The sequence below is a fragment of the Tribolium castaneum genome, chromosome 2 (assembly GCF_031307605.1).
Source record: "Tribolium castaneum strain GA2 chromosome 2, icTriCast1.1, whole genome shotgun sequence".
NCBI lineage: Eukaryota > Metazoa > Arthropoda > Insecta > Coleoptera > Tenebrionidae > Tribolium > Tribolium castaneum.
In genome coordinates this window covers 5,101,806-5,127,814 of record NC_087395.1, presented here as the reverse complement: position 1 = coordinate 5,127,814, position 26,009 = coordinate 5,101,806, and the positions used below count along the sequence as shown (strand labels likewise).

General features: G+C 33.2%; 2 protein-coding genes across 2 annotated transcripts; one reads left to right on the top strand and one right to left on the bottom strand.

Annotated features, from left to right (window-relative positions):
- Positions 1 to 1,312: 1,312 nt before the first annotated feature.
- Positions 1,313 to 11,239, bottom strand: LOC658613 (uncharacterized protein). The gene is made up of 5 exons (XM_964989.4): positions 11,010 to 11,239; positions 7,834 to 7,912; positions 7,224 to 7,748; positions 6,770 to 7,158; positions 1,313 to 3,306 (listed from the first exon to the last, which is right to left on the bottom strand). The coding sequence occupies exons 1-5, from the start codon at positions 11,190 to 11,192 to the stop codon at positions 1,519 to 1,521; spliced, it is 2,964 nt and encodes a 987-aa protein (XP_970082.1). The 5' UTR covers positions 11,193 to 11,239; the 3' UTR covers positions 1,313 to 1,518.
- An 8,137-nt stretch (positions 11,240 to 19,376) lies between these two features.
- On the top strand, positions 19,377 to 25,604 carry Sec61alpha (Sec61 alpha subunit). The gene is made up of 5 exons (XM_965057.5): positions 19,377 to 19,531; positions 19,675 to 19,742; positions 19,913 to 19,978; positions 20,032 to 20,242; positions 24,161 to 25,604. The coding sequence occupies exons 1-5, from the start codon at positions 19,525 to 19,527 to the stop codon at positions 25,237 to 25,239; spliced, it is 1,431 nt and encodes a 476-aa protein (XP_970150.1). The 5' UTR covers positions 19,377 to 19,524; the 3' UTR covers positions 25,240 to 25,604.
- Positions 25,605 to 26,009: the final 405 nt, after the last annotated feature.

Genomic DNA, 26,009 nt, shown 5'->3' with positions numbered 1-26,009 from the left:
GGAAGCTTCTAAAAAAATTCCAAATTTCTAGAAATTTTTTTCACCGATCGTCTTATTTTTGTCTAATTTGACTGGGTTAATGATCAGACGAGTTGAAAACTAGTGTTTGCTTACTGTTTTAGATTGAGAGCTGTCACAGCTCTCAACTGGGTTGACTTTACTTGGCTGGATCCTAGGGCTGGACTAAGTTCGTTTAAAAAGACACCACTGACTTGTTGTCTCGCGTTATTCGCAGTCTCTAACCACTCTTAGTTTAAGATTTTAAATAGCACCCTCAACTTTTTTGAATATCCTTGGAAATGGGATAAAAATCTTATCTAACCGTAAAAGCAAACTCTTTTTTCGAATCGTTTTTGAGTTCAAAACCAACGTAAAATGTTTTAAAATGTTGCGGCTGTTATTACAAATTTTAAAGTAAAGGTGGTTAGCGACTAAAGGGTTTAAGTTAAAATGTTACTAATGTTGGTTTTAACCTCTCTCATTGCATACCCATTCGACAATTTTTTTGTCGATTTTTTGTCGGCTTCTTCGTCGCCTCGTCCTTAATCCGATTCGTCCGCTAAAACACTATTTTGCGGACTTGTTACATAAATATCTATTTGTATCTTTAACGGTATTCAAGAACAGAAGCGACATTTTTCAATTTACTGAATATTTTTAATGTTTCAGTAAAGTAGTTTAGTAATCGACGAGGTTCAATGACTGCACCTTTTTCATAAATTGGCTGTTCTTGCAACATAGCCGAGGGTAAATAAATTTATTCGTTCTGTAGACGGCACCCGCTCGGGTCATTTTTGGTTTTGTTCCAAATTCATTGAAAAATCGAAAAAGAATCTAAATACAACACCCGTCACAATATGCTAAGTTATTTGTCTTTACTAAATTTATTTTTTTTAATCGAATCATTTATAGGTATTCTCATCATTATCAAATTATTGTTAATTATTATTAATTATCGCAAAATTTATTATGACTGCAACCGTTTCCTAAAATTAGCTTAACTCAAAACCCTGTTCGGGAGACCTACGATCAATTAATATTTTTTCGTTTTATTGTTGGACTCCGCTCGAAAAATAGGTCTTTTAGGTAGTGTTAACTAATTTTTGTACAGAATTTTAAACAACATATCGTAAAAATTCGAGTCTCCGAAGAATATTTATCAACGTTAGACTAAGCATTTTTTTCTTGCGTTATTTCCAAAATCTATAAATTATTTCTATTACCACATTGTAAGATCAACTAACCCAAATTCCGCGGTTTCCAACAGTCTTATGCTAGAGATGGGGGACTGTAGGTAAAAAAATAACACAAATTTGTATTTATGTTATTATTATTATTATTAGGTATTATGTATATAATTAGGCAAAGTCTGACTCGAATTCATTGTTACGTGTACAATAATCGCAAATAAGAATTTGATGACTAGATTTGATTTTGCGCAGCTTCAGAAAAAATTCCAATTTCCTTAAAAATTATTGTAGCGTCGACTCAATAAATAATACATTCTGATCCAAACATTTAGTAATTGTATTCGTCCAAAATGGGGGGGCACGTACACACGAGATGCTTATCGCCATAAATATCATCAATCCTTGCAACCGTCGGCCAAACTTTAACTTCTGGCCTCACAAACGGAGCCGGAAACGCCGCCTGTTCCCTCGTATACGGCCTCTCCCAAGCACTGTTAATAACCTGTTCTTGCGTATGCGGCGCCATCTTCAACGGATTCACCCTTTTATCCATAACCCCGTCCTCAATATCCTTAATCTCCTGTCTAATCGAAATCAACGATTCACAAAACCGGTCCAACTCCTGCTTATCCTCCGATTCCGTCGGTTCAATCATCAAAGTCCCAGCCACAGGCCAGGACATGGTGGGCGCATGGAACCCATAATCCATCAGTCTTTTCGCAATATCTGCAGCTTCGATATTGGCAGTCTTTTTAAACTCTCTTGTGTCAATAATAAACTCGTGAGCGACCAAATCCGACGTTGGGCTCTTAAACAAAGTGGTGTAGTGTTGTTCTAATACTTTTGACATGTAATTGGCGTTTAGAATCGCGACTTGGGTGGCTTTCCTCAAACCTCGAGCGCCCATCATTTTGATATAAGCCCACGAAATGGGGAGAATGGCAGAGGAACCGAAAGGTGCGGCACTTACAACACCATAAGTTGGGGAGTCTTCGCCCAAGGGGTTGACGACGGGATGACCCGGCAAAAAGGGTGCTAGGTGTGACTTGACCCCGATTGGACCCATACCAGGACCACCACCTCCATGCGGTATGCAGAAGGTTTTGTGCAAGTTCAGATGGGAGACGTCACCGCCGTAATCACCAGGTCGGCACAATCCGACTTGTGCGTTCATGTTGGCACCATCTAGGTAGACCTGACCACCGTTTTTATGGATAATATCACACACATCTGCGACCGTTTCCTCAAAAAGTCCATTAGTTGATGGGTAGGTGATCATCATGCACGAGAGACGACTGTTGAACTTCTCGGCCTTCGCTTTAAGATCTTCGACATCGATCGAACCATCATGTTTCACTCTGACTGGTTCAATCCGCATCCCGGCCATTTGGGCACTTGCTGGGTTCGTCCCATGGGCACTCACAGGAATCAAACAAACGTCCCGATTTTTATCACCTCGGGCTTCATGGTAGCACTGAATGGCCCTCAGACCTGCATATTCACCTTGGGCGCCACTATTCGGCTGGAAACTAATCTTGTCATACCCAGTGATGGCACAAAGATCTTTCTCAAGCTCTGCAAACAACTGGTGATACCCCAAAGTTTGATCCAAAGGCGCAAACGGATGAATATCAGTAAAGTGTTTGAAGGAACAAGGCATCATCTCTGTCGTTGAGTTAAGTTTCATTGTGCAAGAACCAAGCGGGATCATCGAATGGACCAGAGAAATGTCCTTATTCTCCAAGATTTTCATGTAGCGAACGATCCTAGTTTCGGAATGGTGTGAGTTAAATACTGGGTGTGTTAGAAACGGGGAGGTTCTTTTGTATTCGCCTTTGGTGATTGAGTGTTCGCGCACCATTGGGTTGTTGAGCAAGTCTTCGATTTTGTGCGAACTGCCGAATATTTCAAACAGGTCGTTAATGTCGGCGAAAGTGACTGTTTCGTCGAGGGAGACTCCGACTGAGCCGTCGTCGAAATATCGTAGGTTGATTTTTTTCGCGTTGGCTCGACGTTGGATCTCTTCGGTGGAGAGTTTTGGTTCGATTCGGAGAGTGTCGAAGAAGAGTTCGTTCGTTAAGGTGTTACCGTCTTGCTGCAAGCCGTGGCTTAATACCTGTAAACAAAATTAAAAAATTTTCAAAAAAAGCAAAGGCTATGCAACGGATGACATTGGTGAAGACATGAAAAGATTAAGAGTAAAACTCCGACTAAACAAAAATAAAAAAATTCACAAAGAAAACCAGAAATATTAGGAAACAATGAACAGGTTAATTGAATAAACAGAGTGAAAAAAAGATATTAACCTCTAGAACTACCTAACATAAAAAACTATGAAAAGCTATAACCAGACATAAAGAAAAAATGTCTCAGGGTCTCAAGGTAACCACAAACAAAGAAAAAGCTTAAACAATTACGAAAAAATGTTACTGGAAAAAATCACAAGAAAATTGTATCATCTAGAAGGAACAGATCTTAAAAAAATGAAAAAGTCCAAATCAGTTATAAAAACAAATGACAAAGTATAAGCACTAACCATTTAAGTACGAGCACTTACAAACAGTAAAGAAAAACATCCAAAAAAGTTATGGAAAACTGAACCAGTCAATATCTGATAGATTATAACTATTAAGACTGAGAGGCATATACCAAAAAATATCCCTAATAAATAAATACCTTTGGGCATGAAGGTAATAGAACTCAATTATCTTGATAAAAAGTTGCAAAGATTCAAAAAAATGAAGCAAAAAGGCAATAAAAACATGCGGAAAAAATAAGCCTAGCATTCACTGAAAAAAAAATCTAATGTGCACTTTTGTTTACTGAAAAAGCACACAAGAGGTGAAATCTAATTTTGCAATTTTTAAGTGAAGCGATCAGATTTTGACGAAAGAAAATACATAACAATATAGAAACATTAGAAACTGGTTTTTAAAAAATTTTTTAGGTTGAAGAAAGGCAGGTTTCTCTAAGAGTAGTACCGTGATTTTTGTAAAATTTTGATCTAGTTATCCAAAATAGTTACATTAACCCGATGTCGATTACGGAAATAAGATTCCAACATATTTTTTTATGTTCTTCGGTAAACAATTTAAACATACTGACACTTAAAGCGATGCTGAAGTTATTTATGCAATACATTTGACTGCTGAGGTAACTGGCATGGATAACTAGATCAAAATTTTAAAAATTCACTTGGTATTTTTTAAAAACTGAAGTTGCCAGAAAATATACAAATATTTAAATGATTGTTTACAGATAAAAAATTAGTTTTTTAGTTTTTTTTCGAAAACTGCTTCAAGGAAATAGGACTAATTTATCTTGACAACAATTCGTCAGGAGTTAAAGAACAAAGAGGCTAGAAGAACGAGCGAAAAATGGTCCCATTTTTCAATGATCAGAAAACCAAATATGTGTAAGAAACAATCAGACAAATTTTATTTTATTAATAGAATTAAAAACTTTTTTAGAGAAGGGACCAAGTTCACTTGTTTAAGAGTAGTATTTACTAAGAAATTAAATGCAGCCGAAAAAACAAGTATGTTCTATTCTAAAAGAATTTAAAAACATATTTTAAAAATTGTTAAAAAAAATTGAACCAAGTTATTTAAACCAGAAATCGTCAGAAGTTAAAAAAAGTAAACAAGTGGTTAAAGCTAGAAGAAGAAGCAATAAAATAAGTCTGTCTTTCAAAGAGAAGAAAAGTAAACGTATGAAGTGGTCATACAAAGATTTGAAGAAGAAAGGTATATAAAAAATAAAATTAGTTTTGGAACAACATATTGGTTTGAATAAGTAAACAGGTTCACCTATTTAAAAGCAAAAATACAAATTTTTAAAAGAGTATTAAAAGATAAGTAATGAGGTAATGTTTAACTTCTTCAAGAAAACAGAACTCGATTACTTTAGCAAGTAGTCGATATATGTTACAAAAAGCAAAAAAAAACTAGAAAATAAGAAAAAAAGCATATCTTTCAGTAAAAATAGGTAAAACCAAATATGTGGAGTGATCAGGTATAGATTTTGAAGAAACAAAGTAAATACAATACAAAGAAAAACTCATTAAAAAAAGGGAAAAAGTTCACATATTTTTTAAGATCAGTATTTGCTAGGAAACTAATCGTGGCTGAATAAATTTTAATGCTACAAAGATAAATTAGGTTTTTTAACTGTTCGAAAGAATATTTAGAAATAAAATACATCTGTAAGATATCTAAATAACGCCTCATAACAAAGATAAGAATAATTTTGTGCTTTACTTTCATTTCAGTCTGTAGAACTCAGTTACCGTAAGAAGTTGTTGTCAGGAGTTAAAAAAATGTAACGCAAATGCTTAAAGAAAAAGCGAGGAAAAAGAGATTGGAAGGAGTTTGAAGAAGAAAGGTGCATAAAAAAAGAAAATGGTTTACAAAGTGTTTTCCGTAAAGAAGAAGTATACAGCTTTACTTATTCAAGAGCAGTATTTGGCAGGACAATGGACGTGACAGAAAATACAGATTGGATAATTGCAGGCAGCAGATAATGATGAATAGTTGAAGTAATTACAAAATATTAAAAAAATGAAATTATACAGATCGATGCAGAAAAAAATTCTTCTCCAACTAGGAAAAAAAATTGGGACATCCTATTTGAAAAAATTAAATTTTGGGTAGTTGAAATTGCCCAAATTTAACCTTAAAATTTTTAGGTTTATTAATTCTCCAATTTTGAACACACTGAAGAATAGATACAGACTTTCTCTTTTAATTCTATAAATATGATTACGAAATCTCCCAAAACTAAGATAGTAACCGATTTTTTAAGCGACAGGTGGAGATCAGAAAACTTTCAAAAAATCCTAAATATCTTGAAAACAGTTAATGTTAGATTTCGGGAAAGCAAACAAAAACGGCCTTAAAATAACTCAACTGAAACAAAAACGCGGTGAAAAACATAGCTTTCTATTTAAAACAAGAAAGTTAATAGCGACTTCCGGTATAATCAAAAGTGCCGCCATCTTGAAAATATTTTCGTTGAGCAAAACACAATGGATTATGGCTGAGTACTAACTTTCAAATAAATATGTTTATTAGAACTTTTAATACTTCTGGAGCCAGTTTACAGAACATTTTACTTGCAATTAAATTTTAATCGCGATTAACTTGACATTTGTCAATGTATTTTAAATGGCAACTTAATTTGAATTAGTTTAATTCTGAATTAAATATAATTTCGCTTTCTGTAAACCAGCCCTTAATGTAGCGTTTAGACAGAACATGCTTTATATATTTCGTTTATTAAGGAAAATAGGTAATACATAAAAAAGCAAAACAGACAAGAAATTAATGAATTGAAGTTGTAGAAACATACAGACTCTGATGACCAAAGTGTTAGAAAAACTTAAAAAAAATTGCAAAATGTTAAAAAAAAGAAGAACGGAGGTAGAAGAAGACTCCAAAGAAATAGAAATTACCTACTAAAAACCCAAATCATAAGCAAATCATAAAAATTCTTTAAAAAAATCCTTAAAAAATTCGGAAAAATCTTTTATTTAGGATGCTTACCCCTCGGAAAAAGATAAAAAAGCTAAAAACACTTACCAACGTCATGTTGTGTATTTTAGTACCAATATCTTTAAGCCCTTGTGGTCCATGGTACACCGCAAACATAGCCGACATATTCGCTAGTAACGCCTGAGCGGTACAAATATTACTTGTAGCCTTATCTCTTCTGATGTGTTGTTCACGTGTCTGTAATGCCAAACGATATCCATCTCGACCAGCAGCATCTCGTGTCACTCCAATCATCCTGCCTGGCATAAGTCGCACCAAGGACTGATTACAAGCAAAAAACCCAGCATGGGGCCCTCCATAACCCAATGGTACCCCCAACCGTTGCGAAGTACCAACAGCAATATCAGCACCAAACTCACTCGGTGGTCGGAGAAGAGTTAACGCGAGCAGATCTGTAGCGCAACACACTAGAGTACCTAAATAGATAAATGAAACAGAAATGAAATAAAATTGTTACTTTTGATATGTTTTACGTTAGTACCGTGTTCATGTGCAGCTTCTGTGACCGTACTAAAATCAAGAATGTTTCCTTCAGTGTCTGGATATTGGAAAAGAACTCCTGCAACGTCTCTGTTCGAAAAATCAGCTTCGAAAACGTCCACAACTTCGACTTGAAGTCCCAAAGACGATAAACGTGTCTCAACGACTGAAATTGTTTGTGGGTGAAGTTTATCAGACATAAGCATCTTTCGCCTCTTATTATGTCGATAACAAAGCGAAAGGGCTTCAGCTGCTGCTGTCCCTTCGTCCAAAAGTGAGGCATTAGCCACATCCAAACCCGTCAAGTCAGAGACCATTGTCTGGTAGTTGAGCAACCCTTCGAGTCTCCCTTGCGACACCTCCGGCTGATAAGGAGTATACTGAGTGGTCCAGCCTGGATTTTCAAAAATATTTCGCATGATGGTATGCGGTACGCAACAATTGTGGTACCCCATGCCAATGTATGACCTCCAAATTTGATTTCGTTCCGCTATTTTTCGTATTCGATTTATCAGCTCGTACTCGCCTGAAAACAAGATAAGTTATTTATATCAAAGACCCCCTGTTGCTCTCTATCTTGTGACATTTGACCTATTTGAAATATTCCATACCTACGGGCTCTTCAATGTCCAATTGTCGATTCAAGCGAATGTTTTGTGGAACGGCCTTGTCCGTCAACTCGTCCAAACTCTTAAATTTCGGCATTAATTAAGTTTTGGTCTAGTCAAATAAATGTTGGGGAAAAGTTTGCAATTTTTATATTAGTATAGTCAAAAAAATTTTTGTTTCAAACCCCAAGGAAAGTTTGAAATACCGAAAATAAAGTGTTTTTTAAAGATTATTCAAAATCGGCAAAAGTTAAAAAAATTTAAATATCAATTGTGAGATGGTTATCTAACTGTAAAGAAATGGTGTGTTCAATTTTTAAAAAAATTATCATAACCACTTGATTTTTCTGTAAAATTTTTAACCGAATTCAAATTCAAAATTCGTTTTTGGATTGAAATTTGAAAAAGAAGTTTTAGCAAAAATTTTACAAAATCCTAAAATTTGACAAATCTTGCGTTTACATTCTCGAATCCTTCTAGATAAAACTAGAAACTTTTTTTGTGAAAGATTCCTCAATAAATGCAAATTTTTACGTAGTCACAAGGCTTAGTTTTAATAAAAGGAAACCAAAAAAATACGTTTTCTTGAAATTATACAGGGTGTTAGCGAATGGCTTAGCAATATTTCATATATGAATTCATCAGAAGAGTTAAAAATCCTCATAGCAGTTTTCCAAAAAGTGCGTATCTTCTTCAAAAAATTCTATTAACCCACCTGTTGAAAGCCGCTGTTTGGCTTATGGTAGTTTATTAACAGTTATTCTTTTCATTAAACAAAATAGAGATGGGCGATTTGAGAATTTTTCAGAATTGTGCGAGAGGTTTGAATCTCGGTCCTGACAAAAACCATTCCCTAACACGCTTTATAAACGTGATAAAACAAAGCTAATACTTCAAAAGTTTTGGCTAAATATAGTAGACAATCAAAATAGTATACATTAAAGTATAAATGGATATTGAGATCTTTGAAACACTCTCGAAATTTAAAAACCAGTTATTCATGAATACTTTACGTTTTTTTCTCTTGGTACATTTTAAAATCATAAATACTGATATTAATATTACAAAAATTGGAAATAATGTAATGTGAGCAGTGGCGGCGCCTGCAAATTTTTTCGGCTGGGCGGAATACGGCAAAAAAATTTAAAGATGGACGAAGTAAACACTGTCACGTTTTTTAAATTTTTTATTAATTGTTTCCAAAAACTCATATTTTATAAAATGCATTATTTCCTACTGTCTGATGATATAGGCACTATAGGCTATTTTTATATGATCAAGCAATAATAGAATTTTTGGTTGTTGTGTTGCTGGAATGTAGCAGTTGTTTCTGAAGCTCTTTTACAGTTTTTGTAACCTTCAGCAACAAAACTTTTGGTTCTATCTTTGGTAAAGAAACGGCATCCAGTTTTAATTTTTTTTTTTGAAGTGCTGCTTGTGGCACGAGGTTCACTATTGTTTCTTATTCACTGACTAAATTCTCAGTTAGGTGTTTTGTTTACGTTTTTAGTTTGTTTTACTTTAAGAAAATCACTGATAATAAGTTGGGCATTCTTATTGTTTTAATTGATTAACAAAAAACAAAAATGGCAAATTTTAACTTCTTAAATGATTCCAACAGTGTAATAAGGCTTTGTAAATAAATGAAATTTGTCAAACCTAACAATTAGATTCGTAAAATTCTTGAAGCAATCGTTTTTTAAAAGGAGATTTTTTTTATTAAATATAACAGGGTGGGCAGTCACTTGGGCAAAGAGTATTTTGGTTGGGCGTTTGAAAAATTTGAATAATCATTAAATAGTTTATCTTCACGTTTCTTGAATTAGTGATGTTGCCAAGGACATTTTAAAAAACGCTCGTTTTTGAAAGCTGGATTTGTACACGCTTTTAAAAAAGCAAAATATGTTACCAAAAAAAAAGATTAATTAATGTCTCGTCAAAAATACTTTGAAATAAATTTAAATTTAATTTTGTTCTAGTATTTTGTCACTTTTTTGAATTTTTAAGCAAGTACAGGAGAAGAAAATGTTCTTTTGACTTCGTTTGTGTTATTACAACTAATAAAGGTAAGGCGACTAAAAGTAAAGGAATGATAAAGTATATGTCTCAGTATAAGTATGCACAATTTTCAATGTTTTTTTATTTACTAAGAACTTAAATTAACTTAAATTTTTTGCAATAACACAGTTATGACAGTTTTTGTTTTTTATTTTTTTAACTTAAACCGCTTTTGTACAGTGAAAACATTTTTTCTGCCACTTGGGCATAAAACTGAGGCATCCATTAATGACAAAATTTACACAAAGTAAACTTTATTATTTTTTACAATACTTATGCTTGTCCAAACTTTGTTATAGCAAAAAACGTAGGTTAATACATTACTTAAAAAATAAGAAAAATCTTGAAAATTCACCAACGTTCTAACTCACTATAATTTCATTAAATCGCTCCAACCCTCTATTACTTGTAATAATATCAAAAAAGTCAAAAGAACATTTTTATCTCCTTTATCTACTTATTTAAAAACTCACAAAAGTTAATGAAATTTCTAAATATATAGCCAAAAAAGTGACAAAGTAAAACTGAATTACAAAATTTGTCATTCCAAATTATTTTCAATGTTTAAAAAATTTGTAGCCCTACAATTGTTTGCAAAGACGCTTCAGATTTCACCTAGAGCGCATTTTTCAGTAATTGTAAATTTCAATAACTTGGTGGGTGTTAGAGATATAGAATTAAACCTTGCATAAAAAACTTATTTGAAGTATTAGCTTCATTTCATATAGAGGTCTATCTTTTAAAATAAAAAAACATTCTCGAATCTCGAAAATTTCACTACGCAAATACGCAACGTTAGAAGAAAATGAAAATTTTTCAGTTTCCTATTCATTGAGGAATATTTTGCAAAAAAATGAAGTTCTTTGCTCTATCCAGAAGGAAGATACGAGAATGTAAACGTAAAATTCGTCCAATTTTAGATTTTTGTAAATTTTTCACTAAAACGTCTTTTTCGTAATGAAGACAATTTCAAATCCAAAAAAGTTCTTCGAATTCAAATTGAGCAAAAAATTTTACAAGTTTTCTTGAACTTTACTTATATAAAATATACAAGCTTTTTCCCAACATTTTGATTTGGCAGCTTATTTAACTGGACTCTTACGAAGGATTGGTGTTCTTACCTTAAAACCGAGCGAGTCCAACATTTGGATAATGTCGCTGTCCCTAGGACCGATGTGTCGACTAGGGAATTCATCTTTGTGTGGAAATAAAGGACCGTCGGGTTTTGGAGCACCGGGACTTAGAAATCGCAAATTTTTTAGTTTGGGGAAAAAAGGGCGGGTTCGGACTACAATTTTGTACATCTTGTTAGTTAATTAATCGATCTCGACTGAACTAATTATTTTCGACTTCACATTGTCAATATAAATGGATGGGGTCAGGGGTCGCAAAAATATGATAAGAGCAAGATAATTTTTATGTAAATTGTGGAGTAATTGTGTGATAAATGGACGTGTTTGCATATTGAATAGCATCTGTTACAGAATGATTGCTTGGATGATAAAATCTGTTTTTTAGTGGTTTATTTCTATAATATTTCATATGACAATCTACAGATTGGGTAATTTTACTCGTACTATTGTTAACTACTGTCGTATATTAGCTGTTTCAAAACTATAAAAACGCCAACGTCTCATTTTCTCTCAAAATGAACTGTTATATACCAGGTGCTCAAAAACTGGCGCACCAATCAATGGTGCGTGGTAAAGAATCAGTCTTCTTTCTTCTTTAATTCTGTTTTCATGTTCTTAATTTTCTTTAATATTTTGTTTTCCGTTGGATTTTCGCCGTAATGTGTAAGGTATGCTCGAGACATTGCAGTAAGAGCTTCTTTTTTTGTTTTTTAATAATGGGTGTTTGGGATTTATTTATTACAACTGGGAATTTTTTTAATAATAAATCGAATTGCATTTGTTGATTTTCTTTCGGACTAGGATTGTCTTTAGCAATATCAGATGAATTTGAATGAGCGATGGATAGCTCGTCATCAGATTCCATACTGATCTAAAACAGTTTTTAGTTAAGGTTACTGTTATTATTTATTATTGATCTATAAATAATTTTAGATTTAGAAATTGGAGAAACTGTGTAGAAAGTCACTTACCTTGATACACACTTGTATGAAGTTTTTTGTAGTCAAATGCCGTCAAATGTATAATATGCCAAATCTTATTTCATAATCGCCTTATAGTTAAAAAAAAACAGTATTTACTGGAAAATCTCTCAGCATATACTTGATAGTAAAAGTAAAAGATTATGCATACAAAATTAAGTAAATACTGGCACTTATAGTATTTACTTCTAAGAGCATACTTTTACTGAATACTTCTACTTATAGTAAAAACTTATTTTTATGCATATGAGCCAATGCATTCAGTTTATTATAAGTTTTATTTAAATCATCTATTTGTTAATATTGTGCTGAAGAAGACTAATTTAATTTTCAATGTTGGAGACGAAGACGCAAATAGAGCATCTAAAGATGACTCTAAAGACTTCAGTGACCCTCATGTCTCTTCCTTTCTCCTCTAATAAAGTGTTGGATCCAATAAATTCAATTTATTGTCAGTTTTTCAAATCACAAGACACTCTGTTTTAAAGCACATTTTTTTAAATAATTATTTTTTACTATACCTATAACTCGCTTGTAGTTAGTCTTACAATAAAGTACATATAACCATTTTGTAGCTTTAATTTTGGTTATAAGACAAAAATTGATGGGAAATCAATATAAAATATGGGAAAACTATGAAACTAATTTATTTTATTTTAAATTTAAATTTTTAATTTAATTTAAAAAAATAAACACAAATTTACAACGTTTAAAATAATTTTTTGTAATTTGCGGCTATTTTGCTGCTTTTAGCCCAGTCACATTGGACAAATCGGTGGAAAAATTTCCTAGAAAGTTGAATTTTTTTAAAAAGCTTCCTTTACACTTGAGTAAACATATATCAAAAGTCACCAAGTTTGGTGGGCGCTCGAGGAGGGGGAGGGGGTTAAGCAGTCTTTTTTTGGATTTTTGCTTATACTGACCCAGAGGTGCATAATCGGTTTATAACTTTTTTACTATTTGAAATATTACCATTCTGTTTTTAGAAAGATCGACTGAAAGTCCACAAACTAAAAACATTTTTATTATACACAGGGTGTTGTATACGGTGTGGTGAACCAAAGTTATATTTTTTTTAAATGGAACACCCTATATATTTTTGCATAATTCAATTCTACGCAAAAAATAATATAACTTTATATAAACTATTATGGGTCTATCTCTTTTTGTTTCGGAATTATTTAACTTTTCGTTATAAAAAAGACCAATTTCTGAAAAATCACTGCAAAGTCGCTTATAAATATTTTCCGATAAATTTGCAACAGAAAAACTTAGAATACCTTGTAGTTTTAGGAAGTAGACGACTTTTAGTTAAAGCACGCAGATAATATACAGGGTGTGCCAAAACGCAAAAAGTTCAATAACTCATTTTTTTCAAATGGAACACCCTGTATTTTATTAAATGTGTCGATAGCATTTTTGATAAGCTTTCTAACTGTATAGAGTTTGCATAGCAAATTTAAAATATTTTTTGAGATTTTTAAAAAAAATATATTTTGTTACAAGACAATATCTAATAATCTAATAGTCAGCTGGTAATTAATTTTTTGATATGTACTAATGTGACTAATTACACAAGTAATCTAATTATTTCCTGATACATAAATGAATTTCACTCATCAAGAATTATTAATAAAATAAATAAAAAATATAATTTTTATTTTTTTGAACACTAAGAAATATTGTAAATTTGCTATAAAAACCGCATATCAACAAAAAGCTTATGAAACATGCAATCGATACATATAAAGAAATACACGGTGTTCCATTAAAAAAATGAGTTATTCAACTTTTTGCGTTTTGGCACACCCTGTGTTTTAAGTAAAAGTCGACTATTTCCTAAAACTACAGAATATTTTGAATTTTTCTGTTGCAAATTTACCGGAAAATATTCATAAGCAACTTTGCAGCGATTTTTCAAAAACTGGTCTTTTTGATAATGAAAAGTGAAATAATTCCGAAACGAAAAGAGATAGACCCATAATAGTTTATATAAAGTTACATTATTTTTTTGCGTAGAATCTAATCATGCAAAAATATATAGGGTGTTCCATTTAAAAAAATGTAACTTTGGTTGACCACCCCGTATACAACAACCTGTGTATAATAAAAACATTTTCAGTTTGTGGACATTAAGTCGTTCTATCGGATAATAAAAACAGAATTGCCATATTTTCAATAATAAAAAAGTTATAGACCGATTATGCACCTCTGGGTCAGTATAAGCAAAAATCCAAAAAAAGACTGCTTAACCCCCTCCCCCTCCTCGAGCGCCCCCCAAACTTGGTGACTTTTGATATATGTTTACTCAAGTGTAAAGGAAGCTTTTTAAAAAAATTCAACTCTCTAGGAAATTTTTCCACCGATTTGTCCAATGTGACTGGGATAAAAGCAGCAAAATAGCCGCAAATTACAAAAAATTATTTTAAACGTTGTAAATTTGTGTTTATTTTTTTAAATTAAATTAAAAATTTAAATTTGAAATAAAATAAATTAGTTTCATAGTTTTCCCATATTTTATATTGATTTCCCAAATTATAATTCTGTTTATAACTTTAGTTTTCTTACTTTATACTTCTACGGTATTTAATTTATTACTCTTTAGTCTTTTTAAGTTTTACTGAACTTCAACATTTTTTTTTTTTGGTTTATTGTATTTCAGTTTTTCACTTTCTAAATTTTCTAGCTTATCAGCTTCTTAGTGCATTGAGTTTTTAATTAGAATATAAGAGTTTAAGTTCTTTGTGATTTTATTTTCTAGTTCTATAGTTTTTTAAATCCTTACTCTTTCTGTAACTTAGTTCTTTAGAATTTTAACCTCTCTGCCTTTCAATTTTTTTGTATTCCAGCTTTTTGGTTTCTAAGTTTTTTATAGCTTCTTAGTTTTTTAATGTATTGGATTTTTATTTTATTTTATTCCAGTTCTATAGTTTTCTATAGTCTATTGGTTTTGTTGTTTCTTCAGAATTTCAATCTGACTACCTTTTAATTTTTTTTTTCAAGGTGTTTTCGTGTTTCAGCTTTTTAATTTTTTCGTTCCCCATATTTCACATTCATTTCCCAAATTATAATTATAATTTAGTTTTACAAAACTTCAACTTTTTTTAGTTTTTTGTATTGAGTTTTTATTTAAAATCTTTAGAATGTAACTTTAGTTTTACAGAATTTTTGTATCTAACTGCTTTTCAGTTTTTTTTTGTATTCCAGGTTTAAAGTTTTTAAGTTTTTTATCTTTTCAGCCTCTTAGTATACTTATTTTTTATTTACGATGTAAGTGTTACAATTTATTTGTGTTCTTTCACCATTTCCATAGTTTTCTTAGTTTCTCACTTTTTCAGTTAGTTAGGTTTTCAGAATTTCAACCTTATAACGGTGGTGTTAGAAGGTATGGTGCTTCGACTCCCTTCATTTGTTTTAAACTGGAACAAACTGACGAGGTCGGGAACCATTCCATACAATGGCCATTAGATAGCGCTTTTTGAATTTGATGTAAAGGTATTCTTATTACCGATCGCAATTTGAACAAAAGCAAAAATGCTTTAAATTTGATATTAGTGACAGTAGCATTTTGGCATTTTGGCATTTTGGCATTTTGGCCATTTACTGAAAAAGGGAAGATAGTGACACTATTACCGGTCTTTAATTGAGTGATGGGCACATCAAACTGATATTTTGTGGTGGTTTGTGTTTTCAGTGTAATTTTAATGTACTTGTGTGTGTAAAAATTGTGTCATTTTGTTTCAAAATTTTGAGTTATGACTAATAACCGTTTGAAGTTCTGCAAACTTAATCTTAAAAATTTGAGATTTGCTTACTTTTTTACAAATCTTAAACACCAAAGAAAAAAAGATCTTAACTTCTTCTTTCAAATAAGCCAAGGGAGATTTCAAAATTCTTCTTTCAAATAAGCCAAGGGGGATTTCAAAATTTTTAGAAATGACACAATTATCGATTTTTGAAGCCAAAGATGCAAGTTCAAAAATTTCTAAAGAGCCTTAAATATTTTGGAAACGACTTAATTTAGGTATAGGGAAAGTTGATAAAAACTCCCTTCAAATAACTCGAGTAATCCAAAAAAGATAAAAGAAGCGAAAAAATAAGGCTTTCTATTTAAAATAAGAAAGTTAATAACGACTTCCGGTATAACCAAAAGTACAGCCATGTTGAAAATATTTTCTTTGTAGAGGTGTCCGGAAAGTCGCGCACCGCCGTGACATTACATCATTCGGCGATGCCCTAGACTATAAGAAAAATGTTAAAAAAAATCTAAGTCTTTTATTGTTGAAGATATGACGAAGCAAAGAGTAAAAATTATTTGCCAAAAATGTGGGTGTTTGCACTACTCTTTTGGATCCAAATTCTTTTGAGGTATAAATGATATTGAATAAAAAAACTTTATAACATAAAAACTGAAGAAACTTTTCCTAATTCTTTAATAAATGTTAATAAAATGTTTGAGTCAACAATGATGATAATTCTGGCAACATTTAGTACAAACCATTGTTGTTCAGATAAAACCATGGTTACGGTGCTTGTTTATAATATCATTAAAATTGTCGTTTCGTCTGTGAGTGTCAGTGAAAAATTAAAATGTTTTCATGTATTTCTTGTTTGGTGAATATGCTGAAAATGCAAGTGAAGCCGCTCGTCAGTACGCCGTACAATAGCCAAATCGACGGCATCCAGACACAAACGTTATTCTTAGACTCGACCATAGAATGCGAACAACTGGTCGTTTGGAGCCTTTACCAAGAGAACTTGGTCGGCCCAGAAGTACGAAAACCGTTGCTGCAGAAGAAGCAATTTTAGAGGAAGTCCAGAACCACCCTACAATTAGTATAAGAGAACTTAGCCGCAACCTCGAACTATCCAAATCAATCGTCCACGAAGTGCTAAAATCGGAAAAAATGCACTAAAGTGCAGGCGCTTCGTGATGAAGACTTCCCTAGAAGAAGAACTTATTGTCGATTCAGTGGTTGCAGTTAGATGGAGCTCCAGTACATTTTTCGGTTGAAGTTAGGAAATGGTTAAACCTAAATTTTGAAAATCGTTGGATCGGAAGAGGTGGGCCTATGCCTGGCCGCCACGCTCTCCTGACCTTACACCATCAGATTTTTTTCTGAGGGGACATTTAAAAAATATGGTTTACCGACCTGGAGTCCCTGAAACTCCAGGTGAACCGAATTCGTGCCGCTAGTGGTACAATCACTCCGGAAATATTACAAACGGTGCATGCTAATATTGCTCGTCGAGCAAATGTTTGCCTCCAAGCAGACGTACAAAATTTTGAGCATTTGTTGTAATTTTTTAGTGTATTGTTTTAGTTTTGTCTATTTTCTTTATTTGTGTTTAAAATATTACAATAAATAAAACTGTCCACCGCTCTGTTGCATTCAATAACATAAATAAAAATTACGATAATAGGCGAACTAATCCGACTAACAACAATACTACAACGGCGTAACCATGGGTTTGAACACTATAAATTAAAAGTGTTTAACGTCTTGTAGAGTTCCTTTATTTATTAATAGTCTTTAGGGTGGATTTTACAATCGTCAGATAAGCCCCGGATATGTTATTTCTAAAGTTCCTTTATTGGGAGAGTTGGGACACTGAACGTCAAACCGAGCCTATTTTGTATTATGTGGATAAGGTATATATTTCTATTCTTTTTTAATAAAATTTTTGTTGGCAACTTATGTCAGAGGTTCATGTCGAAAATAATTTCAAGTTTATAATTTTTGTCAAATGAATAAAATGACATAATTTTACATCAAATTTAACCAGGGACGTAGAAAACGTAGAAATTTTGGGATTACTATTTAAAACAAGAAAATAATTGAATACCTACAAATATTAATGTTCATATTTCTGAAATTTGTCGATATTTAATTTAATATTAAATACAAAACATAAAACATACTTCAATGTTAAAAATGCCTTTCTTCCGGTCACAATTTTAAGTTAAACATCTTGTCCCAAAAATTGGTCATCAAGAACCCATCATATTTTCCGTCGTCTTTTTAAATTTCCCAAAAAAATAATATTGAAGGTCTTCTCGTGTAAAAAAGTAACAAAATCGTGAATTCCAATTACTTTATAATTTGAAACAGAATCTAAAGTTCACGTAGAAGCTAAAGGTGGCCAAACAGCGACAGGTTCAACTTTTCTAAAAATTAGACTCAATTTTGGGTTCAAGTACCTAGGTATTTTGTAAACGCATAGACAAATTTCTAAAATCTCATAGATTTTGTACATAACAGTGTTTAGACAATCCACTTTTCCAAATGCTTGTTAACAATAAACGTAAAACTTGGCAGGAAAGGAATTTCTCTCTCTTTCGTCGATGATTACCATTTCTTAAAGTTAAGGGAAAAATGTTTATGATGAAGAGTTTAGACGTAAAATTCTTGTACTTACAAAAAAAATCTCTTTTAAAATTTGGAGTTCATATCAAGAAAAACAGTGAATTGACGACGACTGCTAGTCTAAACCATTTCTAAACGCAGTTAGTCGACGAAAAAGGGAAACATTTTTTGACAAATTTATTTGACTTTTCGCCAAATTTCAAGTGTAACACCACTGATTTCTATCCCAATTTGTTTTTTTACACATTCCAATGGACGTATATGAAACAAAATTTCGAAAATTGACATTCAGTGTCCCAACTCTCCCAATATAGGAACTCTAACGTCTTGTAATGGTATCCAAGACTTCAATTATAATTTTTAATTTCAGTTTTTATGTGTATCTTTGAGCAGTGTTGCCTTTTTTCAAAATTTGTGTAAGCTCGGATGTAACAACGGTGCATGTGGGATTTTTTTTAACATTTTTTCAGTACTTTGGAAGACTATCCAATCACTCTCTTTCAACGAGGTGTGCGACTTTCCGGACACCCGTACAAACATGAGTCATGGTTGTGTATCAGTCAAGATAAATATCAGAACTTCTGAACTTTTAATAGTTCTAATGTGAGGTTTAGACGGACCAGCTTATAAATTTTTTAAACACCGAAAATCGTGCGATTTTGTATCTCGTTTCGTCTGCTAATTTACAGTCCTCCATAGCGCGACTGCGAACCCTAAAACCAACACGTCTAAATGTAGGCAACACTCAATATCTCCTTTCCGCATCAAACCGTAAAAACTACTGTAATAAATTTACATAGCAAAAGTTGCTAGAGTAGCAAATCAACTACTTAGTTTTGAAACATGTTTTATGTTAATTTTTTAAACGCAGCGCGCCCTAAAACTGCAAGCCCAGTATCCAGTTGGCCGTGTACAAAATCAACATCGATGACGTTTGTAATTTTGAGCGCCTCTAACGTCATTCTCGAAAACTATCGCCAACATCATCGGTCACGTGACCGGTATTTCGTGCTACGTGTCTGTCGTGTAACCAAAATCGCTCTCACAAAGTACCGTAAATCGGGACTTGGCCACTTATTTGACGTGACATCGTAGAAATTAGACTTATCCGAAGTAAATCTGTGATCCTTTTAGTTTAATTCAGTGCCCATCAAAATGGGGAGTAAGTACAAATACAACTAACCTTCATTTCTATTTATATTTACTGTTATTTTTGTAATTATTACAACCCTCGTGTCCGTGTTTACGCCCCTAGACCCCAGTTTCATTTTTCACATTTTACCAACTATTGTGCCTCTTTTTCAGTCAAATTTTTAGAAGTAATCAAACCGTTCTGCAGTATCCTGCCTGAAATAGCCAAGCCTGAAAGAAAGGTGAGTTTTCTCTTAAATTCCGCAAAAGTTTCCAAGTTTTCCGCGCGTGAATTGTTATTTAACAATTAAGCCAACGTCCTACGTGCAAAAATCACAATTTTTTGCTACTTTTCATTCATGTAATTGTAACAGCTGTTTCTTTAACATGTGGCACTTTCTGGATGTTACAGATTCAATTCAGGGAGAAAGTACTATGGACGGCGATCACACTTTTCATTTTTCTCGTATGTTGTCAGGTATTTTAACATTTTAGTTTGTCATATTCGGAAAAATAATTATGGTTTTCTAGATTCCACTGTTTGGCATTATGAGTTCAGACTCGGCCGATCCGTTTTATTGGATACGTGTAATTTTAGCTTCAAACAGAGGAACCCTGATGGAGTTGGGTATTTCCCCGATTGTTACTTCCGGATTGATTATGCAACTTCTAGCAGGAGCGAAGATAATTGAAGTTGGGGATACACCGAAAGACCGAGCTTTGTTCAACGGCGCACAAAAATGTAAGTATTTTTACTGACAAAACCTCACGTCGTGGTGTTAAAACCATACCCAGGTTTACAAAAGAAAAACTTTCATGTAAAACTGTCTTTAAATATAGTGGCGGTCAGCTCGATTTGCGTGTGCGTCATCAATCTCATTTTTTCATTACCAACACAAAGCTATAAAAATTTATCAAAAACAATGCAAATTTAAACAGCTAAGGGCTATCTAAGGGTGGTATCCTTGAACATTAATTTACATGTGCACTTCGACAACACCGTCAAGTGTCACGAATTTGTCAAACTGACATTGACAGTAAATTATAGACGTCGTCGCATGGTTGTCGAAAGTGTTATCGGTGTTAATAATCGCAAGTATTTTCCGTTCGTTTATTGTGTTTTGTGATTTGCGTTTCGTTAGGTTTTTGATTCTGCGTTTATTAGTTCTTGTTTTGTGAATCTGTATTTTTTGTAACAACTCATAATTTAAACACTTCGTAACCTCAAAAAATATTTGATAGTTTGTCACCGCTATGCCCCTGCTGTGTAAACGTAGTGACAGAAATGTCAGATGACGCACACGCAAACGGAGCTGAGCGCTAGCATAGTAACCTCACTTTAAACGTGTCGCTAATGTATTTTGACATTTTGTAAAGTCAAATTTGACGTTAATGCCTGCTACACAGTCCAAAATTTTTGTCCTTCATTCAGTTTAAAATTTATAAAAACACGTTTTTTACAATTTTCGAAAGTGAAAATTTATTAAGCTACAATGATTTTATGAAATTTTTTTATTCATTCATAAGAAGCTGGAATAATTTGTATAAAATCATTAAACTGCACTTGCAGATTATTTGTTGTTTTTGTAGGTGTATTGACTGACGGTTGAGAATTTTGTTTTAAGTAAATATGTTTTTCATTGAAAGATCTAAAAAAATTATACGATGCTTAATCTATGTAATCTGTTATTTACTTACTCATATCTTTGTATCATTCCTCCAATTGAATTTTTGATCAGAAGTATCATTTTTCTCAAGATTTTTGTAACGTTTCGTAATATCTTACTCGTTACTTTTTATCTTTATTCTCAATTTGTAAAAGACAAAACATTAACTAGTTCACCAGTTTCGTGGAGAAAAGACAGGAACATTGAGCATCTAATTATTAATAAGCGGAGAAAAACGACAAAAGTTTTCACGACAAATATGAAGAAAAAATATTTAAAGTTTAAACTCCGTGTCATGTTTTTCAAACTACTGCGAAGTTGGTTTAATATACAACTACAACTACAAAGAAAGTTGTAGAGAAATACATTTCCTAGAAAAAAAGTTCGCGAGGACATGTCTCTGTTTAGCCCTAAAAACATCCAAAACTGCTTAAAGCAGTTTAAAGTGGGTTGTAAATTGCCTTTTTTGTACGAAATTTCATCCTCTCCAACTTTGTTCCTTACATTTCTTTAGATTTTCAACCATACTTGGTAGCGTTTTGAAAAATATGGAACGGTAAAATTACCTAGTACATTTCGGTAAAATTTTTACATTACCTTTGTCATTACTATGGAGAATTTAATATTCTAATCTTGCATGACGCAGAGTCAAATGAAAACCTTTAAAATGACCTAAAACTATACCGGACGGAATATTGCTTTGCATGTAGTATTTTTGAGATCCGTAGAAAAAAGTAAAAATTTTAAAGATGGGAGCTTTATTTTTTTTGAAGATATGTATTAATTTTACCTTATATGTCAACGCTTTTTGTATCAAGATCCCGTATGTTGTTAAACTATGTTTAACTACAGATTCGAATAGAGCAGTTTTGTTGATCAGTAAAAATTGAGTGAAAAAGTGATTCTCCTTTTTTATCGTTTCCTGATTATAATACGGTCCTTTGAACTAACAATACTTGAATTTTAACAATGCAATAATATACATAAAAAATATTTATAATGGTAAAAACGACCACCGTAAAAACTTAAACTATGATTTAATCTCACTATCATTTTAGTTAGTTGCATAGGTCAGCTGATTTCATAGATTATAATAAATCTATGAAGTTAAGCAGCTCTGACCCCGGTCATTCCTTGGATGGGTGACCGGATAATGTAATGCCAAAAAACATCGCAACTAACTCGTCTTTCAGAGGAGACGTTAAGCCGTCGGTCCCGGTCACTACTAGTGGTCGTTAGGTCAGGTCAGAGGCTGTAGATGCGGCCTGAAAACTCTGGCACTTGGGTGATGGCATTACCACCATACGCATATTTATATTTATTTTATTATCATTTTAAAACTAAGTTGTCAACGTTAAATAACGATGATACATAAGATGTGAGCCTTATTCGTAACAGTATGTGACGCACAATTTACGTTAAAAAAAGTTTTTGTAATCAAAATCCTGGAAGAAGTTGTTTCTTTTTCTCTTTAAAATTAATAGACGAATATTTTATATCGTATAACGTGGTGATTAACCAGTAACTGCACCAACAATTTTATGTTTACAAAACCTTTGGTCCTTCGAGCCGGATATTGGAGGACCGGCGACATTCGTTTAGACGATTCGTCGCCATCTTTATCAGGTGTTATGTTTATAATAATTATCAGGTTGTGGTCCATCGATAGAGAGGGATTCTATGAAATCTTGCAATTTTGAAGTATGGAACACCAACAAATTTCTGAGTTACATCTTCGGGATTCTTGCTTCTCTCCTCGCCATTTGAATATCAAAAAACAAGACAGAAAATTACCCTGTCTTATGAAACAGGGTAGTTTTCTGCCTTGTTGTTTGATGTTCCATCTATCTTCCACGTCGGAATTATTTTTTTCTTCCTTTTCAAGTTTCCTTTTTGTTTCCTCTTATTTTTTTTTTATGAGATTTATCACTTGTTGCTGATAAGTGATAATTATCTTCTTGCAGTAATACAATTGCCTTAACTTCATTGTCTTCTTTAGTTATTTTACTTATTTCATTGTCTCCACTTCTCACATTTTATCTTCTTTGTATTTTTTTTTCTCGAATTTAATTGATTCGTTTTCTTCATCGTTCTTTTTGCAATAGACAATTTTCTGTGAACACATATCTCATGATTAATTTTTTTCGAATTAAGTGAATGCTATTTTCACACAAAAAAAAAACATTTCAAAAATAACGCTAAATAAATGTTTTTACTTATAACAGGAAAGATACACGTAATTTATATTTTTATCAAAAACAAAGAGATAAAACTCCAATAAAACACCTTTTGCCACTTTTTACAAATGCTACCCATTGAATATCCTTGCTCGACACAGCTCCACTTCTCTGTTAATGTATACGTCAGATAGATCTTCATACGACTACTCACTTAATACATAATATGTAATCCATTTCTGATGACTTCTTCAGTATCTGCCTAAAATTCTGAAAACACTGAACTTGTATTCGTTGAAGAATTTGTTTCGATTCACGATTTCTTGGATAGTGGTAGATCTTCCCCTGGTGTCATTTTATCTTTATCGTTTTTTTACTAGAACCAACCCGTACTCACAGTAGCTCCTTACGCCCTTCCCTATTTCTTCATTGATTTAACCATCTTTTTTCCATATTTTGTTCTTCAGTTTCTAATGAAGCTGTCATGTTCACTTATAATTGTTGTTACGTATAAACACCGTCACACGTCCACAATTTTGTCTTGGACATAGTACCTGGTTCGCACAATATCCGGCTCGAAGGACCACCATATGTTCGATCACAGATGCCGTCTCATACCTTTATGACCATACTACACTTTCATGATCGAACGCCAATGAGTTGATCATTGGTACAATTTTTTCAATTAAAAATGCAATATAAAGCAATTTTTTATTTACGAAATCGGTGAAACTCGACTGGAACAACTATAAATAACACATTTTATTTTACGTTTTGAGTTTAATAACTATAATTGAAGCAATAATTTTTTTTCAGTATTCGGTATGGTCATCACCGTGGGCCAAGCCATCGTATACGTAATGACCGGCATGTACGGAGACCCCGCCGAAATAGGCGCAGGTGTATGTCTCTTAATCATCATCCAACTGTTCGTTGCTGGTCTCATTGTTCTACTCCTCGACGAACTCCTCCAAAAAGGCTACGGTCTTGGTTCTGGCATTTCCCTCTTCATTGCAACCAACATTTGTGAAACAATCATCTGGAAGGCGTTCTCACCAGCCACAGTAAACACCGGCCGAGGAACGGAATTCGAAGGCGCTGTAATCGCCCTCTTCCACCTACTGACCACACGTCAGGACAAAATCCGAGCACTTCGTGAGGCCTTCTACCGTCAAAATCTACCCAACTTGATGAATCTTCTAGCCACTGTTCTCGTTTTTGCGATAGTTATATACTTCCAAGGGTTCAGGGTTGATCTCCCAATCAAAAGTGCGAGATACCGTGGCCAGTACTCGAGTTATCCGATCAAACTTTTCTACACTTCTAATATCCCCATTATTTTGCAATCAGCTCTGGTTTCGAATCTTTACGTTATTTCGCAAATGTTGGCCGTCAAATTCCAAGGCAACTTCCTTATTAATTTATTAGGGGTTTGGGCTGATGTTGGTGGTGGGGGCCCAGCTCGCTCTTATCCAATCGGAGGTCTCTGTTACTACCTCTCCCCTCCTGAAAGCGTCGGTCATATTCTTGAAGACCCGATTCACGCACTTTTGTACATTGTCTTCATGTTGGGTTCTTGTGCCTTCTTCTCCAAGACGTGGATCGAGGTGTCCGGAAGTTCAGCAAAAGATGTAGCGAAGCAGTTGAAGGAGCAACAGATGGTCATGAGGGGACATCGCGATAATTCGATGATTCACGAACTGAACCGGTATATTCCGACAGCAGCAGCTTTCGGCGGGCTTTGTATCGGAGCTCTGTCTGTTTTGGCCGATTTCTTGGGTGCGATTGGTTCAGGCACCGGTATTTTGCTGGCTGTCACTATTATTTACCAGTACTTCGAAATTTTTGTTAAAGAACAGAGCGATATGGGCGGCATGGGGGCCCTTCTATTTTAAAGCAATCGAAATATCGTGCGTGCGATATTGTGATTTTCTTATTGTTAATTGTAAATGTTGACTGTCGCATTTGCTCATTCTTACAGGTGTAGATTTAGTTAATTGAGGATGCGACAGTTAACGTTTTGTCTTGATCAGGTGTGATCAATTTTTTGTACTAAGAAGATAATATTACAAATATTTTTTCATTGTATATTCACATTTAGTTCCCCTCTGCATTTTATGGATGTTGATATTTGTGAATGGCGCTCCGTAAGACACGTCTGGTATTTACATACTTGCATCATTTTCATGCAAACGGTTGTGTGTTTTGGTCATTTTGTTATAGATTATAATTTATTTTAAATACAACTAATTTCCATAATTGTGCGTCTTTTATTTTACCCCAATTTTCCCACAAATTTAGTGCCCAACACGCGGCAGAAACAATAGCTATGAATTGGCGCCCAATGTGGAGCAAAGACAAAAACGCAGAAGTGGAATGCTGACGCACCTATAAACATCCAATGATTACCACAAACATTTGGTACCTAGAGACTGAAAAATCTCTAAAAATTTAGTAATATCCCTAGTTAATAAGCTAAACTCACGAATACATGAGTTCTTTTTACATTCTTGGAAACAAGTATGGTTTATGTTGGTAATTGGTGTTATTCTATATTTTGTGGTATTTATCTTCCTGTTAATGCAATAGTAACATTCAACTGTACTGTAGGTTGTACTTTGTTTGTGGACTAAGCGTTACTCAGACCTACAGAAACAAAAACCCG

What these genes read in the sequence shown, in the direction of transcription:
- LOC658613 (XM_964989.4), bottom strand. Translation starts at nt 11,192, where the DNA reads ATGTACAAAATTGTAGTCCGAACCCGCCCTTTTTTCCCCAAACTAAAA. An exon ending in GGACATTGAAGAGCCCGTAG is followed by an intron (nt 7,749 to 7,833) that starts GTATGGAATATT and finishes TCTTGTTTTCAG; the next exon opens with GCGAGTACGAGCTGATAAAT. An exon ending in AGAAGCTGCACATGAACACG is followed by an intron (nt 7,159 to 7,223) that starts GTACTAACGTAA and finishes TTATCTATTTAG; the next exon opens with GTACTCTAGTGTGTTGCGCT.
- Sec61alpha (XM_965057.5), top strand. An exon ending in TAGCCAAGCCTGAAAGAAAG is followed by an intron (nt 19,743 to 19,912) that starts GTGAGTTTTCTC and finishes TGGATGTTACAG; the next exon opens with ATTCAATTCAGGGAGAAAGT. An exon ending in GTTCAACGGCGCACAAAAAT is followed by an intron (nt 20,243 to 24,160) that starts GTAAGTATTTTT and finishes ATTTTTTTTCAG; the next exon opens with TATTCGGTATGGTCATCACC.